We start from the raw sequence: 23822 nt of genomic DNA on the forward strand, positions 1-23822 counted from the left end.
AATCCAAGACAGTAAAGTTGCATATCACAACATCAGTTTAATTTAGTGTAGATATATTTTCCTATTATTGTATTTTATAACAATTACATTTGAACAATTGATAATGTGTGACCTTTTCTTAAAATAGTGTAATTGTCTGATTAACTTTTGCAAATGTACATCTTGGTTTTTCAGTATATACCATGATTAAAAACAAGTATTGCAAAGCCCTATGAATCAAAAGAAATAAATACGTACTCATGTTTTGTCCATGAACATTATGTCAGCAAACTGTTTGAATTTGTGCATGATTTGGTGCAAAGAAATGCAAATATTATGCTTGTACGTCTGTAAAGTGCAAGTTGTTCTGGAACAGGATCCAGGATCTCCTGCCAAATCAACAACACGGTGAAATAAATCTCTCCTCCAGGATGCTCCTGACTATTTTTCAATGCTCCAGGTCACTCCAACCCGGTGGTGTGTGGTCCTGCTGATAAGGCATGGACCCTGGGGTTTGTGTCCTGATGTGCAGGGGGGCGGGTTGTGATGAATAAATCCACAAAACTTTTTTAGAAAATGCAAATGTTTAGGCATCGTTGAAATACAAAGGTTATCTTCCTGTTTAAGGAAATCACGAATGGTTTATGTAAAAGTATGGAGCCGAATTCTCTTCCAAACAGACACACAGCCAACCCTTAACAAACCAGCTATTCCCACCTCTGGAGCTCAGAGGGTCATTTGGGCAGAGGCAGACTGTCATAGCATGACTAATGATGGAAGATTGCAGTTTAATTACACTCTGAGGGTATCACTTTTCTGTGGCTGGCTGGAAATAAATGAAGCTTTTCAATACTGCACACAGTCTGTGGAATTATAGCAATATATCTCTGTCATTTTTTAAACTCAAATATTATGTGTGTGTGAAAGGACTGCACTCTCACTATCAGTTTATCCCTTTGTTATTTGTCTTTATTCTACGCCCATATCCATTGTTTTAGCAGCAGATTATAGCCACTAATCTGGGAAATCCTAAATGAAGTTGCCCCGATGAGGTTGAACCATAACGGGTTGAACCAAAAACATCCCTCTGAAAATAAAGGGAAATCTGCTTACTTTGGGCTTACACTGTGGCATCCCTCGCCTCCGGTTGGGCTGGGGGACAATGGCCTGTGGAGTTGGTCCATATGGCATAACAGTTGGCACATGTATATTTTTGAGATTTTGAGCTCTGTGTAATTTACTAGGACATCACTCAGTATAATCTCTTTTGCATGCACAGAAGCCAGTGGAGCGTGTAAACAAATGGTTCATGTTTTTCCCCTAAAAGCTCTCATGTTAATACTGACTCCATATCCGAGAGTTGACATTTTAATAATTGGTTCGTCTACATTAGTGTGCGTGGATTTGACGCTTCAGGGTATGGCTTACTGGCATCTGATGTGTTGTGTATGACTGGCTGGCGAGAGCGTGATGCTGATGAGGTTGAGTGAGTGTCTCACTGTGGTCACACTCCAGTTGGAAAATTCTCATTTCTTGCTGCGTTTAGGGTTTAATTCATCCTGTGTGGCTGCACATAGGAGTCAAGTCAACATCATCCTTAAGAGCCCAGGGCGAAAAATTACACTGGGAGGGAGGGAGGGGGGCAGTGAGCAGGAGGGGGAGGTTAGAGTGTTTGTGTGACACAGAGAGTGAGAGAGAGAAACAGACTGAGAGAGGAGCCTGTGTGTTCGTTTCACCTCCTAATCAGTTTTCCTGGTGGGTTCTATCATCGACTGCAGCAGAGGAGGCAAGTAGAAAAGCGGAAAAAGAAGATAGTAGATTTCTACCCGGCTTTAATTTTCTCCCATCATCATCTACAAAATTTGAGCCTCAAACAAGTAAGTATCAGCTTACTTATAGATGATTGTAATGCTTAGAAAATAAATCCATTACATTGTACTTCCAGTGTATGGAGACAATCTTATGGCACGTTTCGTTTGTGCATTTCTCAAGTAAGAGACATTGAAGTCAGATGAATACAGTAATTGGAGTGTTATAGTTTTAATTGCATGTTGATATAAACACACATGTGTGACATTTATGCTAACTTTTGACATTTATTACATCCAACCAATGCCATTTCACCAGAGACTGTTAGGATATTTCATACAGCAGCATTGAATGCGTCATGTAATGCTCCTTTTCCTAAATGTTAATGGTTGGTTTAATTGTGCAAGTGGGTTTATTGTCTCAAACTGCGTAAGTCGCACAATATCTCTGTTTAACAGCGTGTTCATTGAACTTTGAATATTGCCCAGTGATTAATTCTGTGATGTGGCCATTACAACCTCTTTAGTTTAAAACATGTATGAGCAAATTTTGCCTTCTGTCTTCCCTCGTGCAACCATCTAAATGTGTGAAGTGTTCTCCTCTGAGGAAAATATGACTTTGAAGCCTAGAGTTTCTTTCAGTGCCCTGCTCCATATGCATGAATGCCGCAGCTGCTTTAATGATGCTGCCTCACAGAGATAACAGCTAGATTTCTGCTAGTGAAAGAAATGTAACTGAGCACTAACAGCCCATATACACACACACACATATACACATCAGAAAATTATGATTTATTACGTGAGTCCCTGTTATAATCAGTGGACTCATTTGGAGCAACCGGCTATCAAAGATGGTTTTGCAGGAGAAATAATTGGCTTTCATATCTTTGGAGGCTGATATATATATATCAGGGCGACGGATTGTTTTTCTGGTATGGAAACCTGCGTTTGAACTGTGTTCACATGTATTCGATCCAAAAGTGGAACATACACATGGGGGCTTTGATGACTTGCCCTGTGAGAATCTCCTCTTGCCCCAGTTTCTATCTCTGAAACAGACACCGTGTTTAGAAACGAGAACGGCAGCTGGAAAATGGATGCGCGGTAACACACGTGCAAGGTACAACAGCCCTCTCCCCTGCCCCCCGTCTGAACGAGCTACCGCACACATTTCACAGTTCACAGGCTTTAATGAGCTGCTGCAGCCTGTCCATCACACTGACTGGAGAACACCTTGAAGGACCTCACAGTCAGACAATGGCACCAGGCATCTGTAAGATTACACAGGCAGCAAAATGAGCGCGCTGTGATTGTTTGTACTATTGCTAGAGTTATTTTTAGGCACATCTGTGATTTAGGATATGCTCAGTCAGGGTGATTTTAATAAAGCTGGTGTTGATATGCTGGAGAAATGAGGAGAAAATGTTTTTTTTTTTTAGATCAGTAAACAAAACAGGAGCAGATGATTGCAATGACACATTTTAGATGGATGAAAATGACAAGCAAACTATGGAGACAAACAGGAGATGACCGTTGTGCACTTGCTGCAGAGACTTACCATCAGTTTATGACAAGGATGGTGACAGCTAATCAAACACAGACACAGGCTCACCAATAGATTGTACCCAGCCGGACACTCAAGGCCATGTGCAGCAGCCTGGATCGAATCACTGATGGGCAACTGAAGGAAATGTGTTCATACATCACCTGCAGCTGATAGCTACTTAAACTTCCCCTGTTTCTGCCAAAACAGTTTAAAAGGTGCTGCATGATTTCCCTTGAGCTGCAAAATGAGTTCACTCAGCCCAGCTGTTGTGAAGAGACATGCACTTCAGCTAGGAAGCAAAAGTGTTTTAAAAAGTTCCCTTCGATTGAAATTGTTGCTGACGAGTGCAGCACATTTTTGTTTGTGACCCCACTTCCTTGAGAATCACAGGAGAAGATTGAGGGAGGCTGCAGACGTGCGGTTGCTGGGAGACTGCTGTAGGTGGATTATGAAATGCATGTATCGAGTTGTGTAATGATGGGAAATGTCAGTTGAGGGCAAGGAAAGGGGGGGAGGAGGGGAGAAAAGAGCAGGACAGTGGAAAAATAAAAAGGTTAATTGGATGCCTGAGGTGAATTCAGACATGGTGTTTCTGCACTGTTGTACAGTGTCCACTTTGTATCTCTAAATTATACAATCTCTCTTAGCATATGTTGCCTCTTTCACAAGCATTACTGCATTACCGTGGTTGCACTCTGGTCTAACTATCCCCCTTAATCTCTCGGTTTAATGGCAGATTACAGAAAATGGACGCACCTCTCGCCACCCCCTGCAACATCCAGATCTGTGAGGTGACCTGTGACTCCTTCCGCATCATGTGGGACATGACCCCCGAGGACAGTGCCAGAGCAACACACTTCTTCATTGACCTGAGCCGCAAAGAGAGCAGGGACCCCAACCGCTTCAAGCACAGGGTCTGACAATCTGAAACTACTGGCCCCCCCCCCCATGTACCTTCCCCTATCCTTTCCCTGGATGTATCTGTCTGTCCCGTCTGTGTTTATGTTCACAACGATCAACTTTCAACATAGGGTTGGTGAAGAAGTGGTCCTTTTACTGTATGCTCTTATAAAATTGTAGCAGACAGCCTAAATAAGACGGGAAAACATGCATTTTATTGAGGTCTAGCTGGGTTAACAGATGGGTCTAACTGCCTTGTGATATTCTGCATAAATCTTAACACAGAAAAGAGTGGTTGCGCCCTTTCAGTCACTTCAAATATAGGCAAAAAAGGAAAATGCAGTTCAGTCAACAGCTTCAGGCCAGTGACTCACATTGCTTCCTCTTAGAATGGACAAAAACAGACATATTCATCCGTAGCACAGAACTGTTTGTATTTTAACAAATTGAGCGTATTGCATACACCATAAATAATAGGTAGTAATGTAATGTAATGGTTTACCTTTTTTTCAAATGTTTTTTTTAAGCCGTTAAAAGAGCTTCTTTGTATAGTATTTAGCTGCCAGCTACTTCCCATCTGCAGTCCCTAGATCTCTAGCATGTATTATATACATTTTCAAGTGTTATACAGATATGTATGTTTGACTATTTATTTTTATCAATGGAATCGCCATTGCTCAGGAGATAGCAAGTTCAGTCTGTGTAATCCAGATACAATTATATTTTAATGGATTACCATGACATTTTGACCAGACATTCATGTTTCCCAGTAAATTAATGATGACTTTAGTGATCCTTTCACTTTTCATCTAGTTCCATCAGTTCAATTCCATTATGACCAAATATCAACATAAATAATGCAAATCCCATTAGCTTCAACTGTACTTTGTGTTTGTTTTTAATTCACGAATGTTAGCATGCTTACAAGCTAAACTAAGGTGGTGAACATGTTAAACATTATACCTGATTAACATCAGCATGTCAGCAAAAGATAGTATGGCTAAATATTGCTAAAGGAAAGATTGGATCTTTTTCACTCAGGTTAAAGGACCACAAATGTATAATGTGCATTAGCAATGTATTGATCAATTTGGTATCTAAATATAGCTTCAGGAGCTAAAGTATAACATTTATGATCTCCCTTCATTTCAGATGCAAAATACTCCCTGTAATCACGGCCTATTGCTGCCGTTGACATTTCAAAAGCTCAGTGCTTTTGTGAAGTCAAGGCAGGGGTAGATCTGAGAGAGTTGCTCCTGAATGCAAGATATGCTCACTCTCTGATGCACAAAGTGGCACAAACAAACTTGCATCATAGATGTTGTCATGGATATATGGGCCTCTGAGCCTTTAGTAATTAGCTGTGCTTCGTAGAGGCCTTGGCCAAAACAAAGCTGCTGATTTGATTAGATGTATCCTAGTTACAGCAGCTTGGGCTTTAAGTGGAAAATTATGCTTGTATGGCAAACTGTATGGAGGGAAATGGTTGACTAAACAATAGCATTTACAATTGTTTTAAAATGTAAATTAAACACACAGCGGCCTGTTGGCATTGCATTCTGTCCCCGATGTCAACTCCTTCCTTCCTTGTCCTCCAGGATGTGCCAACCAAGCTGGTGGCCAAGGCTGTACCTCTCCCCATGGCAGTGAGGGGACACTGGTTTCTCAGCCCACGGACAATGTACTGTGTTGCTGTCCAAACTGCAATCCGACAACCAGACGGTGACTACCTGGTTTCAGAGTGGAGCCAGGTGGTGGAGTTCTGCACCGGGGGTAGGATAAAACATGCCTGTAACACTAATAGTGTGTTGTATAGAGTATCAGAGCATTAATCAAAGTAATACAAAATCACAATACAACCCTGTGTCAGCACTGGGTACTCATTAGCATTTTACACGACTTTGCAGACTATGCCATGGAACACCTACAGCAGCTTCTTGACAAGGCTAAGGGGTCTGCAGGGAGGCTGCTAAAGTTCTCTGTGTTTTATCGCAACCAGCACCCAGACTACTTTGACAATGTCAGGTCAGTGCTGCATTCTTATCTCCTAATTTTATATCTAAAGCATTTCCAGCTGCAATTAAAGCACTCTCGTGTTTGTATGGTAAGTAAGAAGCTGGCACAAGCAATTTTTTTTAGCTTAGGTAAGCTGAAAGAGTAAAAACAAATGGAAACAGCTGGCCGGTAGAAACATGGCAGTGCAACATGGCGGACACTGTGAAAAGGACCAGCTTCGCTATGTAAATATGAATGTCTCAATCTGAGCTAATCTAAACACAACAATTGTTAGTTTCAGGTGATTATAAACTAAAACCATAGTTATGAATGTTTTATTCCCTTTCTGTGAATAGATCCCCCTAAATGCTACATGCTGTGCCTTTAAATAAACTTATGGCTGATGGTAGGTTGATTTAGTTATATTTGGATAGAGTCAGGTTACCTGCTTCCAGTCCAGTCGCTGGCTTCCTGTCAGTTTACAGAGTGGTATTGGATTTTCCCAAAATGTGAAGTATAATCCTTTTTTTTGTCTTCATATCTTGAATTAGTAGAGAATGTGGAGGCCTGATGCGTCCAGCCCTAAAAGACATCAGTGGGAGTCATGGTTCTCCTATCAACGGCAAACTGCAGGGAGTCTTCTTCAGCTGCAACACAGAGTTCGATACCGGCCTGCCTCCCAGAGACTCCCCTTACGGCCCCTTGCGTTTCCAGATCCCAGCTGGACACCTGCTGAACCCCAACATCTCTCTATACTTTGCAGACTTCTACTGTATGTACACAGCCTACCACTACGTGGTGCTGGTGCTGGCCCCTGTTGGCTCCGAGGGAGATACCTTCTGTCGCACTCGCCTCCCTATGCTGGACTTGGCCTCCAACCCCTTCCTGACATACACTGCCCCCGAGAGGCCAGGGGAGGAGCCTCTGTACTGCCATGCCAGTGATGTCATCCTTGAGGTGCTTTTTACAGAGCCGGTCCCCATGGATCAGGGCAGCGTTGAGCAGATCACTGGGCACCACCAGCTTATGAGTCTGACAACAGCCAATGCCAAGAAAGACCCGAGCTGCAAAGTGTGCAACATCAGTGTGGGACGCTGAGTGAGATGAAGGACAGACCTCAGAGTGTGTGAGCCTGCAATATTGAAAGACAGTGTTGCACAAGACAAAGCATTCGAGACCATCACGTGTAGGTCAGAACACTTTGGAAACAGCCCACCCCTCGGGGTGCGTGCATGCTGCTGCCCCTCTTCCCTCCTGCCTGGACTAGAATAGTGAGTATTAAATAGAAGACTTTTTACAGTGTGTATCGCAGAATCTCATTAAGATCATAACTGGAAACAGTAAATGTCCAACCATGGCTGCTGAACAAAAAGGCCTGAGACATGATGGGCTTTAGATGGCTGAAAAACCTCTGCTCTGTTTGTTGAGAGACATCTGTGCTCTCTGGTGTCATTTTATATTATTTTTAATTTACATTTTTTCCCTTAAAATGTGTTTCATTTTTGTTGTTGTACTGTTCCCACTAGTTTGATGTAGTTTCTCTTAAAGAAATTTGTGTTTGATAAAACCTGGACATGCAAACGCCAGAAGCATGCCCTTTAAAAACATAACAGGTCATAACAAAATATTTTGCTACATTTACTTATTGTGATTTCTCTACAAAGTCACTGCCGGATGTCCAATATTAATGCTACATTGCAGCTTTAACTCAAGTTTTCAGCGTTCCTGCCAAATGGTTCTTAAAAGGCTCATTGTAGATCTTTTGGAAATTGTAGCTCAGTGTTTAAATGTTGCCGGACCAACTTCTGCAGAAATATTTGGTGCAATGTGACAATGAAAGCAGGGCGTTACAGAACGAAGGTTGTATCCCAAAGTTCCCATCAATCATTATCTGACAGCAAGCCTCCGCTCTGAGAGCCGAGCTGAGCTAAGATTAGCTTCAGTGCCTGTTTGTTGCTGCCCAATAATCTCTGACCTATATGGGACTCCAAGAAATGCCCAAAGTGAAAGCCATCCCATCTCTGGTGCACAAAAGTAATGCATGCACTGACGAGTGGCCAGAATGTAGGACATGAAAAACAGAAAAAACAAAGGCTTACCTATTTGAAACGGAATGTGAGAGAAAACTAGAAAAAGAAAATTGAACGCAAAAACAATCTGTTTATTATTATTTATACAAAGCACATACTAAGATTTCATGAACATTTATGAAAATAAATTCAAATGTATTAAAAAAAATACCCACCTCACCTCTACCCAAGACCAATGTTTTCTGTTTTTGCAAAATTTAGGAACATTTCTAGCTTGAGTAAATCATGCCCTTTCACCTAGATTCTTCCCGCAACAGAGATGTGAGCTCACGCACACAGCAATGCTGTAATTCTGTCCGTTGTTATTGTCCCAAAAAGGCTCACCATGGCCTCCTGGTAAATAACTTAAACAGAATTCTATCTTCCTTTTGGCATCTAGCACTTTAGGAATGGCTACTTCAAATTCAAAGATGTCTGTCTGAGGCCCTCCGAAGCGTTTCTGCAGGTACGTACAGGGCACATCTCTGTAGCTCTGCCATGAGTCAAAAGTGATGCGTATTTGCACTTCTTTCTGGAAACTGATGTTCCTGACTCGCACTGTACCTTGAAGGGCCTGCTCAGTAACACTGCAGTTCTCCAGGATAACCATGCTCTCTGCCAGCTTGGCACGAAAGGCCTGGAAATCTGCAGAAGGCTGCGGGAAGCCCAGTTTGAGCCGTGTTCCTGGGCAGCAGGTGCTGACGGTGCAGCTGTAGCCATCCTCTGTCATGCTGCCCAAACCCTGCAGCGATGGCAGTAGGTCGAGGTCAGACTGCTCCTCTTCATCAGAAAACACTCGCACGGCTGTTAGAGACAATCCCCACGAGTCAGCGAAAATCACCCGTTTGTTCTTGATTGGGTGCAAAACATCATCTTCATAGTCATCAAAGTCATCAAAGAGAGATGGGAGAGTGTGGGTCAGATAGGCGTGGCTGAAGATGTCAGAGGATAACTGATCTGAAACTGGAAGACGAATGCAAGGGCGCTGGGGCTTCAGGATGGGAACCCAAACATGAGGACACAGTTGTTTACGTTGATTCAAGCACAGCCTCACCGCAATCTCCGCCAGTCCTGCTGAGTGAGCCATTGACCCGAGGCTCACCGCGGGCAGGAGACTTGCAACAGAAAAAACAGGGATTTCAATAAAGATTGATGCCCTGGAAGTGTGATTAAAACTTCTGTAATTACTGTTATGGTGCCGTTATGAATGAGGTGAATTAAATTAAAAATGCATCACAAGAAGTTTTACTAAAAATGTGATAAGTACAATTCATCCCATTTTTTTGTAACGATTGAAGTAATACAAGATAATGTGCAACACTTAGTTTGCTTACGTTGTACTGGACATCTCCATACTGTTAGTCTGATGTTGAGTGATTGAGTGGGTAGAGTTCTAGAAATAGAAAAAGTAGTATTACAATAGAGGGTGCATTGATTAAAAAAAACCCACTTAAATCTGTTTTTAATCGTACTTACAAACTCCCATAAGCAGCAAGTTGTTGTCTGTAGTCTCAGTCATCCCTTTGCCTGCAGGAAACTCTTGCACTGGATCCTATTTATACTACCTCAGTTAACGTCATGTTGTAAACTCCACCCTCTCTTCTCTCCTGACCAATCAGCTACGTATTCTGGTTTTGTATAATGTTATTTTATATTATTTCTGGTTATGGTACAGATTTAAGATAATTTATAGCTACATTTAACATAAATGCCACTTTCTATTCTAATTCTGTATTTGACTGTCAAGTGAAAAACATGTCATTGTAAAACAAGGTCTCTGTATTGTCACCTCAAAACGGTGTTATCCGGTGCTGACTGGACGATTGAGTGAACACAGGTCTACTGTATGTAACTCTTCTCTACTTTGCATTATGGAAACTATTCCAGTCATCTTTGGCTCTACTCTCAGTCACTATGTATGATGCTTAGGAGGGCAGGATTACAAAACCACTCAGATTGCCAGTCACCTAACTGCCTGCCAGTTAGGTGACTGGCATGGAGGACTCAATCCAAGTACATGTGCACATATTGAGTTACGTGAAACCAGATGTAACACACATGGTGATATTTTGTTGACTGAGGAAATTGTAAAGAAAGGTTTGAGTCCAGAAAGCTAAATGAGGTAAAGCAATGATGTTGGGTGATGGGTGCTGCATTTAAGAAATAATAAAATGATAGACTTTTTGTAAACCTTCAATCATTTACAGTGTATTTATTTTTCTCAAAATCCACATTTTCAAGGTCTAAAAGAACATTTGAATATGAATAATGGCATAAAGGTACTCTAAACAAAACTTTACATTTTGTTTTCCTGCTAAGGTCATCAAGACCCCCAGAATACTATTACCAATCTCCTAATAACACTGGGTTGTAGGATTCAGTTGACACGTGGTTGAGTTTTGCAAAGCTCGCCCTCCCTCAGTCCCTTATTAGTTCCAAAAACTGAGCAATTTGTGTGAGGGCAGACAATAAGCCCTGATTGCTCCCTTAGAGACGCTTACATAACAATGCTATTACAACAATTATGTCTCAGAGAAGACAACGTTCCACACATCCCTTTAGGGCAAAGCTAAAAAAACACATGAGCTCAAAATAAACTTTAAATAAAGAGATGCAAAGAAGTTATATGAACAATAACAGGATTTCTATTATTTATATTGACAGTATTGCATATTCATTTAAGTGTGAATGTCAAAATGAAACCATGTTTTTCTAACATGCCCACCTTGGGCTGATATACATTATGATGCCAAGCGAACTGATGACATTTCACCTTCGGGTGCATCCCGTCACTGAACAGCAGAGGAAAAAGTCCAATAATGTGACTCATCTGGGTAAAGTAACAGAATAGTGAGCAGATTAGTTGTGACATGAGTAAAAAGATCCTAAAATAACACCACAGGAATGAAAACACTGCTTGAGCGAACAGGTTTCATCCGCACCAAGCAGCTCCCACAAAACAACCTTATATTTTGTGTTAGAGTTACATGTCTTGAAGATATGGTGCAACAAATTTCTGTGTTTATGTCCCAAGAGTTAATCCTTAATCCTGACAACAGTCAGAAAGATGAGTGCAAATCCAGATGTAATCTCTGCCGGTTAATGTGCCCATTCCTCATTAACGCTATTTACAAATAGGCCATTGCTCATTTTCTGACCTCATGGAGCTGAAAACATCCACACCAACAGACAGACCTGTAACAACAAATATGACATTGTGTTTATCGTGTTTGAATGTTAAACATAGTTTAGAGAGAAATGACAAATCTGCTTTATTGTAAACATATTTTGCTTCCTAAAGGAGACACATTTCTTCCATTATATGTTGTCAAGAGACAATGGACACTGCAATAAAAACAGTGAGAGCTAAAAATAAATCCAGATGTCGCTGCAAAGCAGTTGCTTATGTAAGATGTGCAGGAATGAAATAGCAGATATCAGTGCTAGAGGGTGTGAGGGCGGTGTTGAGTTAATGAGAAAGATGACACTGTCAAACTGACTCATTGTTACTTACCTCGCCGTTCAAATTAACTGCACGGCCCCACTTGAAACGAGCGGTGCTATAGTTCGATACCGCATTAAATGTTGAGAGCCCTCTTCGAGATCTACAACAAACTCTCTGATAGAAGAGACAGAGAGGAGATAATATCAGTTGTTTCAGTGTCCGTGCAGAGAAATTTAACAGTGCTGACCGTTAAAATGGTGACACTGCCCCCTAGTGGGTTTTAAAAACAGTGACAAATGAAACATACCTCTGATCATCTGTTTCAGGCTCTACCAAGATGTTTTCCTGTCTCTCCTTCACTCGTAGAAACACGAAGGAGTCCAAGCACGGCTCAGGGACTGTGATTACATCAGAACACAGGGATTTGGTGTGATCGGCAGTGAAAATGTCACAGTAAATGCCACAACCTGCCAGTGCATGCTACTAGAAGTATTTGAGGCACAAATCATTCTAGACTGAAAATATAAAAGCGAGCAATGTAGGTAGAAATAAAGATAATAGAAGCTACATTTTACCTGCTTTGAGCATATCCACTGTCTGCAGGTTGGGGGGCATGCGCTTCAGTGCTACAGCCTTCAAGTAGGTTTCTGTGTTGGCATAGTACCTGTGTACCAGATGAACATGTGTTTTTACCCCCAAGTGTCACAAAAAAAGAGCAGAATAAGCAAACAGCTCTAACCTTACTATACAATACTCACTCTTTGGCAAAAGCAAACTCCTCAGGTGAAAGCAGGGACGGATCTCCCTCACCCCGAGACTTTTCTCTCTCCAGGACATGCGGGAAAAACTTTTCAATCTACACATGCGTGGCACAAAGATCAGGCAATACTGTCAACAGGCACCGAGTGAAATGAGAGCTTTTATTTTGCAGTTACATTGTTGACTCTACTGACCTTCTGCAGACGGGCGCGCAGATAGCTGCTGAGCACGAAGCGAATCCTGTCTATCTCCATGCGATGGATGCTGGCCTTCGCATCACCTTTCTTCACCCGCTGCAAGTTGGCTTCCTGTTGGAGGAACAGATGAGGACACAGTAAAAAATGAACATTTCCTTCATTCAGGGTGACTTAAAATGACCAGAAAAGAAAAAGATTTGGAATATGAATAGAATATAAATACTAAAATCCATTCATTCTGATAATTTGAATGAAAGTGCACAGATCCATCTACGTCTCCACAGCTGAGATTTGATGTCAGGATTCCGACAGCAATAATGTAAAGTCATACTCGCATAGACCATTCATTCCACAGTGGTAAACATAAACATACCAAATGTGTTACAGTTTGTGTCCTGTGGCAGTGAATGACGTCAGCTGACAGCAAGTAAACACGGAGCCAAGCTGTTGCATTGAAAAGGTCTATACAACAACTTTTAAATGTGTGTTTGTTACTCACCAAGGTAAAGAAAAACCAAATCATTCATATTGGACACATTTCAATGCAGACTTGATTTTACATACACACAAACACATATCAGATAGCACAGTTGATGATATGACCTTGTGATGGTCCATTTTTTAACTATTTCCTAACATTTATGATGTTCAGTACCAGTCAAAAGTTTGGACACACCTTCTCATTCAATGGTTTTTCTTTATTTTTAGTTTTTCTACATTGTAGATTAATACTGAAGACATCCAAACTATGAGGGAACACATATGGAATTATGTGGTAACCAAACAAATGCTCAACAAACCAGAATATGTTTTAGATTTTAGATTCTTCAAAGTAGTTGAATGAGAAGGAGTGTCCAAACTTTTGACTGGTACTGTAAACAATTGACAGAATAGCAGAGGTGGAATATAACATTACACTTTATTCTTTCACTACACAACTGACACAACTAATGTGCTTTTTTTTTTTTTTTTTTTTTTTTTTTTTTTTTTACATTGTGCTACTTCTTTTACTGTGGGAAAAACATGAATACCTTTTCCACCCATGCATAACATAACAATGGTTGTTCACACTGCATATGTGCTGTTTTGTGACATTTAGAAAATGTAGGTAGAATCAGGATGGAACATACAGTGAGCTTAGACAAACAACCCCGCAGAGCTGCAGGTATTCCCCGGGTTAGTTTACCATGTGACTCAGCTGCTCCATCACACACTCCACCACCTCCGACTTGTTCTCCAGCAGCTCGGGTGAGAACTTCTCATTCAGCCAAGCCTGCCGGGGACACAGAGGACACAGAGGACACAGCTGTGAGGACACGGCTTCATGTCATGCCTTCAAATAGAACAATGTTGATTAAAGTTGTCTCACTTCTTCCAGTTTGTTGATCAGCTCCGCCGGGGTCATCACGTCCTCCTGCGTCTCGTCCTGGTGGACGTCGCTGCCGTCATCAGACAAAGCGTCCATAGTTTCATTAAGTAAACAGACAAAATGTAAAGTCTCACTTTATGTTGAACTGTTAAATGTAAAGCGACTCAAACTTAATAGTTTAGAAGAGTTTCCCGGAGAGACACAAGCAGCGTACATTTACCGGAGGAGGAACTCCTTGTTTATTCGCGCCACTACGACTAATCTCGCGAGAAGACATTTCGTATTATTTCTCCCTACGTAAGATCTGTCAGGCACGGTTCCTCAAACGCTGTGTGGCGTTTTTCCCGCCGATTAACGGTTGAAGAGAACAATGGACGGGCTATACAAGAAAATGCTTTGCATAAAAGATACTGTGGCTACAGTTTGGGTCATGATAATTGGTGTAAGCTTCTGTAGGAGAGGGATTTAAACAGTCTAAAAGTAGCGCTTCCTGAGAGTCCAAACTCAGGGAGCATTGCACTATTATTCTGAATACAAAGAGTATGTATTCTACTGTATGTAATGTGAACTATACAATCTATTTTGAAAGTCTAATGATGGTACAACAAATGACATGTTCTCTGAATGTTATTATGAATGAAAGTATGTTTAGCTGATGACCATAGCAAAAAAATGTGATTATTTACATACGCACACACACACACACACACACACACAAAACACATGGAAACCGACTTTCCACTGCGTTTCCCCAAAGTCAACATGCCATGTCTCCTCTGCACAATCTCTCGTCTCTTTCACGCATGTGCGTCTCTATATGTGCATTTAGCAGAAATGCATCATCTGCTCGTTTCGTCACAGCTGTCTTCAAACCACGTTGTGGCCTGCAGCGGAATTTAATTTGTCTAATTTCCTCTTTTCTTTTTCCTCTTCATTGCTCTTGCCTCATAATTCATCGTTATTTTCATCAGTAATGTTCTTGCGTATTGCACAGTCTCTCACAGTTGCTTCCTCTGGGCTTATCTGTGCTTCATCAGAACTGCAGGGTTTTAAAGCCTGGTTGCACCACAATCCGGAGAGCTACTGTCATTTTGTAAAGTAGATAAACAGACCCCATTACCACAGCTACAGCGGTCATGCAATGAAGAAAGGTTTATGGTAAAAAAAGACATCATGAAGTGTAATCTAAAATCAGAGTGAATGCTGTGCTGCAATGTTTTCTTATTCTCTGATAACCTACTCCTATTCATGGGGCCTATTTGTCCCTTCATGTTAAAAAACAAATGTAACCATTCCTATAATACTGATGATGTCAATCACTTATAAATCAGGTGACAAATTCATTATTAACTAATAAAGTTCAAATGGTCAGACAAACAGATTAAAAAACACTTAAAGACAACCTTTTATTCAAAATGATTAGGGCTTTGGTGAAATATTTTACGATATGGTATGAAGAAACATTTCTACAGTTAACAACAAAAAAAAAATAATGTATGTGCATTTTTGTCATTTATCTATGACCATTTATTTACTTTCTGTTTAAATACATTTGCATGACTGGAATCTGCATATCTTTTAAACATATCTAACACTGATACACGGTACATATATGTACATAATGATACTTTATGAATATTGTATACAGTATTCATAAAGTATCATTATGTTCAACAGACTTCACAATACAGTACAATAAGAAGGTCCTTTGCTTTCAACAGAGTATTGAAATGGTGCAAGTGAGAAGTGATGTGCAACGACTGTGGTTTGTTTAATTAACAGGATATAGTTAGGCCATCAATTGAAAATTTGGCATAATCACAAAAATATATCATTAAATAAGAACTTTAACTTATTCTTTGCATTTAATGAGACTATAGCTATACAAAATAATACATATAGTTAATAAGTACATTTTGCACAGTTCTGCTAAGCGATAAAAAATGATTCGTTTTAAGCACGATTTAACCTGTTTCACTGTAATCCTATAAATACTGTACATCTCGTTGTCACTGCTGGGACTTCATTTCCCTTCAGCGTAGTTTGGTTTTGGCCACAGAAGGTCAACACAGTCACACAGTTAATGATTTTACAGTAACTGGTGTCCCTCTGGGGGATGCCTGTGTGTAAAGCCACATCACCTAAATATTTCTGTCTGACATACTTCTTCTTCTTCTTATCATTATTACTATTATTATTGAAGTCTAGAGTTGAAATACAAAGAATCACAGCTTGTGAGGATAAATTGGATGCATGGCAGGTAAGGCATATCCTGTTTGGGGATTTAACAGAGGAATGGAGTAGGGATATGGATAAACAGCAGACCCTATGAGAGCAGAGTGAACTGGACTCATCGGGACGTGTCGGTATACTAGCTGGGATTGAGGTAGTCTCATTCTGTTGGTGAAAAAAGCTGGGTGTAATAGAGGCTGGTGTCGAGAGTCCCTCCCTGATTTGTCGTAGCTCGACAGCACGCACGACACCGGCAGACTGGCGGTCGAATGGGGGGAACTCTGCTGAGGGGGGGGAACTTTCTGTTGCACTGTCCTGGATTTCTCCCTCTTCTCTGTTTGATAAAACCATGGAGCCGTGTTGTTCTGCCTCTTCGCACAAGTCAGAGACTGGTCCTGCTGCATCGATCTGCCCTGCTGGAGTTTATAAGCTGGCCGAATAGGAGCGGGCCGCAGAAGCTGCACAGATTTTGGAATGACTTTGGTGAAACTAGAGGTAGATGTTGGAGCCCAATCCGAGAATGAATGGAAAGGTTGGGTGGAATATTTTCGACTCTCTTTGTGGATTGGCTTCCAGTCAGAGTCTTTATTCTGGACCTTAACGGAGTGTTTGGATGGGGAGTTGATGCCTTTTTTCTGTCCTTCGGGGTCTTTGGATATCTGACAGCAGCTCACAGACTTCCTTTCCTCACCACAGTTGGGCGTATTCACCGAGCTGGTACAGTTTTGGGATAGTTCAGAGCCTAATGCAGGTTTATCTTCATTCCCTTGTGGACCGTCCTCTGATGAAACAGAGTAAGGGGATGGGCTGCGTGAGGAGGAAGGACTTAAAGGCAGCGGGGAGCTGTCGGAGGAGTCGCAGTTCCGGCTGGAAGAAGCCCGGGCTGGAGACTGGGAGCAGTGAATGACGGAGGGCCTTTCTTTATCCTCAGTGTAAGGATTCAGTGGCAAGTTAAGGCTCGCCTGAGCCATCCGCTTTTTTTTCTCCAGAGGGGAGATGACCTCTCCGGCAGAAGACGGGATATGAGCCGTCCAGGGGCTGGATGTGGGGACCTGGACGAGGTGGGCATAGACAGGAGTGCAAAGAGCGGTGGTTGCTCTGTTTGGCAGAGAGCAGTCTGGGCGGTGTCTATCAGAGGGGGGAACCCAGAGAGCCGGGTGAGGATGCATCACTGCTTCACTTTGGCAGGCAGCCTCTGGACTTCTCTCGGTGAGTATCTATAAAATGATACAGGGGATGTTTTAGGACACTTTATGTGCTAATACAGATTTATTTCTTTTTGAGACATTTTCCCAAATAAAATATGTTACCTCTATCTCTGAATCCATCTCTCTATCTGACTGAGATATTTTCCTCTTTCTCTCAGCCTTGGTGACCTTGCCATCCAAATTTCTCTTATATGGCTTCCGTGGTTTGCTTGGAGGCAGAGGTCTGTCCTCCTCTCCATTTATTTGTCGTTCAAAGGGCAGCACCAGCCTAAAGAAACACATCTCTGATTATGATGCTGTTGATATAGTGATTGATTGGACAGGTAAGTTTAAAACAAAATAGTGCTCACTTCTCATAGTGTCTGCGAGTGCAAGTAGCAGCGCTGGTGCTACCTGGACTTCCTCCCAGCTCATCATAGACTTTCTTCCAAAGACGTCGTGCTGTCACCTGTTGGATAACACAGTGTGAGGAAAGGTGCATATGTAGCAACACATGTCTGTAGTGGTTACAATTACCCTTCATTTAAATGTAAGAGACGTAACTGACGGTGACTCAATGGCTCATCATTCCTGGTACCCTACAAACTGAAATTCTGCTTAATTTGTGACTGCCACCAGGGGGCACAAACCATAATTTATGATGTATTGTCTTATTTATCTTTTTGTGCGCAGTTTTATACAGTTTAATACTGTTTTATAATGTTTTATACAGTTTGTGTGGATATGGGAAGTTCTTCTTTATCGAAGAAACTGTAGCTATCAGATATTGTTTGAAACGTGAACTTATATCTTATATAACTTCCTATTTTTATTACTCTTAATTTAAATTTTGCACTTCTTTTATTTAAATGCGTTTAAGTGTTGTTGTGCACAGGCCCAAGGTATTCTCTTGAGGCCTTGAGTTAAATGACAAGTCTGCTTGTTTTCACAAACACTTTCATTTTTAAAAGTAAGTGGGCGTCTTACGTTGTGTTTACACCTTGCAACACAGACGCCACAGTGATGGTGGTGATGAGGGTCGGCATTGTTTAGAGCCCCAGCCCTACTTTAGTGCCGTTTCAACATGAGAAGCACGCTTAGATCTTGTCCCACAGTGTCAACATCAAAGACAACAGAGCAACGAGAGCCTGAGAGCTAACTATCCTCCAGTGTGGTAAAAACCACCATGTTACAGCACATGACCTATAGCTCATTTTCCACTTAGAAACCTGTTAACACACTGGTCAAAGTACTATGAACTGCAGTCGAATTAAGAACTTGTACTCACTGAATCATAGCCTCCAAGTTTATCAACAGCTTTGTAGATCCTCCAAAGATTAACTGGGGAAACACCCATGAGAAATTAATCATTTTTATTCGAATGTGAATAAAGTGTTCATTCAATATCAAGCGCAGTGCTAATTAATGAACATCAACTCACTCTGCTTGAAGCCCAGATGTGGGATCCTTTCTATAGGTGTACCTCTGTCCTTCATAAAAGAGTGCAGACTTGACACAAAGGCCTTCTCCTCCATCTGCACTAGCTTTGGCCTCGCTTCTTCTTCACATTCAGTCATAGAGTCATAGAGGATCTCAATGACAGAGGGAGAAGCCTAGTGTTGAGAAAACAGGTGCATTAGAGAAAACATGTAAAATGTTTTGCATGAAAATCAAGAAGCTCAATGTGTCATGAGTCACTGCACTGATATAGAAACCTGTTTTACAGAGGTGGGAAACAAGACGCACAGAGTCATCTCATGGGATGCAAATGATGAAATGAAACATCAAAATCAGAGAGTAGGGTTTTACCGCTACTTTCAATAGATAACCACTACACATCCTGTCTGGAGAGAAAGCAGGAGACTTGTGGGGTTTTTGGTCTAGAGTTGTTAGACGCTGGTATCACAAATGTCACATTGAAAAACAAACATAAAGCCAAAAGAATGTTTTATATATTAAAGTGTTGTAAACAAACTTTGAATAAAGATGCTGCTTCGTACCTTCTAAGAAATAACTGTCTGCATGTTTTCTGTATTTCTGCAGAACTAGTGTCATTAACTTTGAAGAGGAATTTAAGATACCAAGAGTTAACAAGAATAGTTGCATCAAGTGTTACAACCCGGACTACCCAGAACTTCAGTGCTAGAAATTGACAATGTCACTATTTGTGGTTTGCAAGAAAGGAGAAATGAAACAGTGAAGACATGCAGAATCAAAATCCGCAGTTAGAAAGGTTTCAAGAAGAGAAGTATAAAACATTAAATTATTAAGAAGAGAAACTGTTGATGAAAATGATACAGTGTTTGTATTTTCAACACCATTATGTTTTTGTTGTAAGGCTTTAAAAGTTTAATAGGGGGATTGTGCTTTTAAGTTATCTCTTTAAAAAAACTCAACCTTATTGTTTTTTTATGTGGTGTGTATACAGTATGTGGTATAACTAAATGGTAGTTGTCAGTTTTTCACTGCAACAATATTATTCCCAATGGCTCAAACAGCACAAATACTTGCTTCTGTATTTCACGGCAGATATTTAAATGTGAAATCTCACATTGCGTGTTGTATCGATCAATTTCAGTAGATTGGATGTCAAAAGAGACCACAATGGATAGTGTCAGTATCTTACTTTGAATCAGCACACTGAGAAAAAGGCTTTATTTCTGTAGCAGTCATTGTTCAACAAATCAGCTCGACGTGGTTTCATATTGAATAAAGTTCCTCTATGTGGTTCCTGGTTCCGAGAAGTAGGCCTCCAGAGTGAGTAATAGTGAAGGTGCAGGCCTCTAACCAAGATTACCCCAACTGAGTCACAGTTCAGCGGCTCCACAGTGCTGTTCCCAGCCAACAGCTCTGACTCTCCACCTCTGTATCACCTGCTTCTCCCACTGCAGATATTATGTTTCTACTCAAAGTGTCTAAAAATCATATTTGATCATATCGCTTTTAGTTGTCTGTATTTCTACAACTGTGATCTGCTGATAAACACGGAACAAAAATATATTTGCACCTTCATCTAAAATAATGAGATGGTGGTGCACACGTTAAAATTGCAAAATTTTGCTTGGGGTGTTGCATAAAATTCACTGGAATTTTGTAACTTTCAGTCACTGTTTTCATATCTGATTCACAAAACTTTCAGGTTCATGCATTAAAGGTTGCCAACAGGAAACGTCTGCACCCGAAGCCACACATTGTAGACCCTTTGCTGCAGATCTTAATCTATACACCAGGTTGCGAATATCATTGTGAAACATTCAGTTGATTTCCACAATAATTTTTTTTTTTTTGGAAAACCGCGTGGGTGATGTTGATGTCAATGTGTCGATGTGTGATTCTCGCAATGATTGTCAGTGGCGTGCTGGATTGATGCTATCGGCAGGCCACAGAAACCACCAGGCTTTCAACTCACATCAGCCTTGGAAATTTGATGATCTAATTTGTGTTTCTCATATTGTACATCACATTTCACTTACCAGAATACTGGCTTGTGAAGACCTCCGTCAGTTTCTGTATGTGCAATGAAAATATTGTGGTGTGTCTTATGGGGTGAGATGTGCGTGTGTGACATGACCCTCTCTGGATACAAAGCGGAATCACATATTCCTTGTTACTCATTTCACAATCAGCCATTGAAATGAAACAACTGTAATCACACAATCAGCACTTGAAAAAAGCATTGCCACTATCTCAAATTCACTAAAAAGGGGAAATGAAAAGACAGCTCACTCTGAGCAGTCATGTCTGTAGTAACTGATTAACTGTAACTGATGGAAATTGCCCAGACTGCTGCCAGAAGGCCAACTGACATTTACAGTACCAGCAGTGACAGAGGTTAGTACCTGGTTCTCTGTCCCCGGCTCTTCGTCACTGGCTGCTGTTTGTTGTGATGTCTCAGTCTGGTCCTCTTGAGCTTCATGAGACACACAGCAGGGACAAGACATTTAGCATTTAACTCCAAAAGACTAGTGTGAATTTGATTTCAAAGAACAACAGTCAAGGAAGCAAGCACTTCCCACAATAAATATTGGTAAACATTCCAGGTTGCAGAAACATTAAATGCAGAAATGCAAAAACAGTCTAAACATATCTTTCATAAAAAAAAAGCATTAAAGCCGAACGTCATCATTGCTGGGAATGTATCCGTTTATGTAATTTGCGTAATGGTCAGATGATTGATCAGCACATAAACTGGAAATCTGTAGAACATATTGTCAACTGAGTCTGATATAAAACCACAGTTTGCGAAACCACTTCCTGCTCATGAACATAACCACTTGAACGCTGCACTGTATGATATTGTAACACATAAACTTCAATAATTGGCAACGGTGATATAATCTGATTCAATAAACTGCAACATACGTAAAACATTATCATTCCTTGCGTTGCGCTGGATGATTGTTACTATTGGCACTGGAATATGAGATATTAAGAAACACTGTACATTTTATTCTCATGCCTCATGCTTCTCTCAATATTAGGACCGTAATAATGCATTTTATGAAGGAAAGTGAAATTAAAGACCACAAAGAAATGATATGTGATTATGCACAAACTGTCAGCTCCAAACCTCGTAGCCCTCCACCCACAGTGATATCAGTTGTGTGCAAAACCAATATGCTTCTCTTTTGAGATCACTTGTTTCCTGTGCTGTGGCTTGAACCTTTAATTCTGCTTTCAGTAGCCTCTAACTACTCCATTTCGTGTGTTGAGGAAACACTTTTGATATAGGGTAGAATTTCTCAAGCATGTGCTGTTCATTTTTATGGTTTCGTTTCTTTGCCAATTAACAAATACATATAGATATAGATATTGATCTCAGTCAGAATATTGTTATAGATAAATTAGAGCACTGGCAGTTAATAATACATTTCTCAGGCATTATTGTTTTCTACATAAAATGAGTTGGTTTCTTTCACAAATTAATTTATTAGCATTACTTCTACAAAAACAGACCTGATACAGTTTTTATATATATAGTTTAAAGAAGGTAACTCAGTCTTATAAAGGGGTAATATTTATTAATATCAATATGTAAAACCAAACAGTATTTAACTGCTTGCATTAAGTACATAAAACAGTTCAACAAACACAAAAGTCCTTCTTACCCATTTCCAGAAGTTGGCTTGTAGTCTCTGGCTTGACAAGGTTTTGTGACAGTAATTCATGCAGAGTCCTCTTCAACTTCACACCACAAAACAGGAAGGTGTCTCCACAAAACAGTTTCATTGGTTGTACTGTTTGTCTCGCAGCAAATGAGTCTGGGAAACTGAGTTCTTTGCTTCGTTTCTCAAGCGTCACAATGTTTCATCACCTGATTTTCAGACAAAAAACAACAACATCTGTGTTTAATTGTTTGTTCTTTGTCCCCAGTTTCAACAGAATCTGATGCTATGGTAATGATGTAGTTTATTACTTATTTCCACATAAGTAAACATGAGGAAATTAAGTTGATGTTTTAACCAGCACCTGGAATTGTAATGTCATTATTGTTTTTTATTAATGTGTACATTACAGACATGACTGATAAACATACATGTCTCCACTTACTTTATAGTTACTCAACAAAGTTTGTGATACAATGATATATATAAGCCTGGTCAACTTCAGTGTGCAGACTGGACTCAAATTCACCAAAATAGATAAATTTAGGGATGTATTTTAGGATTTTATTCTCAGAAAAAAGAAAGGAAGGCTGCGCCCCTTACTGTCAATGCATATCATTACTGAGTAAGCATTTAGTCATTTCTAGGAGCTTGCTAATTACTTAGAAACAGTTTGTTACACAATTAATCTGATTGGTTGATTCCGAATCAAATGATACAGTTTTGTTCTGATTAGAAAATGTATGTTGTTAATTTGGCATGGAAATTAATATTGATTTAAATATAAGTGTAATGATTGTGTGATAATGTGAGTAAAGGGAGAGAGATTTCCCGCTGTCAAATATATCTTCTGAAGCAGTATAACAAAAAGTATTGAACACAATGAGTAAGCATAATTTGAAAACATTTTGTTTTCTTACTTGATTATGAATTTCTCACAATGTCCTGGAGTTAACTTGTACATCACTGCAGCAAGGTGAGAAGATAAAACACTGGTTACTCTTTCATTTTTACTGAAGTGTCATATTATTGCTTTTTAAGTGCATCACATTGTTTGAAATTAAACCAAAACTTTCAACCCGGACCCGAGTGTGAGGAAGTAAATAAAACAGTTTTTGCGCTGCAATGGCATGTGTGTAAAAAGCACTTTAAAGAAGAGACAAAGAAGCATGTAGTTTTGACTAATTTCAGCTAAAAGCTGAGTAAACACATACTCTATAAGCTATCATGT

At 40.4% G+C, this 23822-nt stretch overlaps 4 protein-coding genes across 4 annotated transcripts; 1 reads left to right on the forward strand and 3 right to left on the reverse strand.

Moving 5' to 3' along the window:
• Positions 1–4076: 4076 nt before the first annotated feature.
• Positions 4077–7467, forward strand: LOC129101641 (phytanoyl-CoA hydroxylase-interacting protein). The gene is made up of 4 exons (XM_054611532.1): positions 4077–4247; positions 5832–6006; positions 6141–6258; positions 6780–7467. The coding sequence occupies exons 1-4, from the start codon at positions 4080–4082 to the stop codon at positions 7324–7326; spliced, it is 1008 nt and encodes a 335-aa protein (XP_054467507.1). The 5' UTR covers positions 4077–4079; the 3' UTR covers positions 7327–7467.
• A 1056-nt stretch (positions 7468–8523) lies between these two features.
• ppp1r3c2b (protein phosphatase 1 regulatory subunit 3C2, duplicate b) lies at positions 8524–9777 on the reverse strand. The gene is made up of 2 exons (XM_054611627.1): positions 9632–9777; positions 8524–9412 (listed from the first exon to the last, which is right to left on the reverse strand). Exons 1-2 carry the CDS (start codon positions 9649–9651, stop codon positions 8542–8544), a joined length of 891 nt encoding a protein of 296 aa, XP_054467602.1. The 5' UTR covers positions 9652–9777; the 3' UTR covers positions 8524–8541.
• Positions 9778–10509: 732 nt separating this feature from the next.
• gins4 (GINS complex subunit 4 (Sld5 homolog)) lies at positions 10510–14309 on the reverse strand. Its single transcript, XM_054611450.1, has 8 exons — positions 14068–14309; positions 13885–13971; positions 12696–12809; positions 12501–12598; positions 12318–12406; positions 12050–12140; positions 11812–11916; positions 10510–11492 (listed from the first exon to the last, which is right to left on the reverse strand). The coding sequence occupies exons 1-7, from the start codon at positions 14161–14163 to the stop codon at positions 11820–11822; spliced, it is 672 nt and encodes a 223-aa protein (XP_054467425.1). The 5' UTR covers positions 14164–14309; the 3' UTR covers positions 10510–11492; positions 11812–11819.
• Positions 14310–15473: 1164 nt separating this feature from the next.
• Positions 15474–22665, reverse strand: arid5a (AT rich interactive domain 5A (MRF1-like)). Its single transcript, XM_054611319.1, has 7 exons — positions 22595–22665; positions 21326–21396; positions 18928–19099; positions 18775–18827; positions 17858–17955; positions 17610–17775; positions 15474–17516 (listed from the first exon to the last, which is right to left on the reverse strand). Exons 1-7 carry the CDS (start codon positions 22596–22598, stop codon positions 16293–16295), a joined length of 1788 nt encoding a protein of 595 aa, XP_054467294.1. The 5' UTR covers positions 22599–22665; the 3' UTR covers positions 15474–16292.
• Positions 22666–23822: the final 1157 nt, after the last annotated feature.

Source organism: Anoplopoma fimbria, chromosome 13, assembly GCF_027596085.1.
Source record: "Anoplopoma fimbria isolate UVic2021 breed Golden Eagle Sablefish chromosome 13, Afim_UVic_2022, whole genome shotgun sequence".
Lineage (NCBI taxonomy): Eukaryota > Metazoa > Chordata > Actinopteri > Perciformes > Anoplopomatidae > Anoplopoma > Anoplopoma fimbria.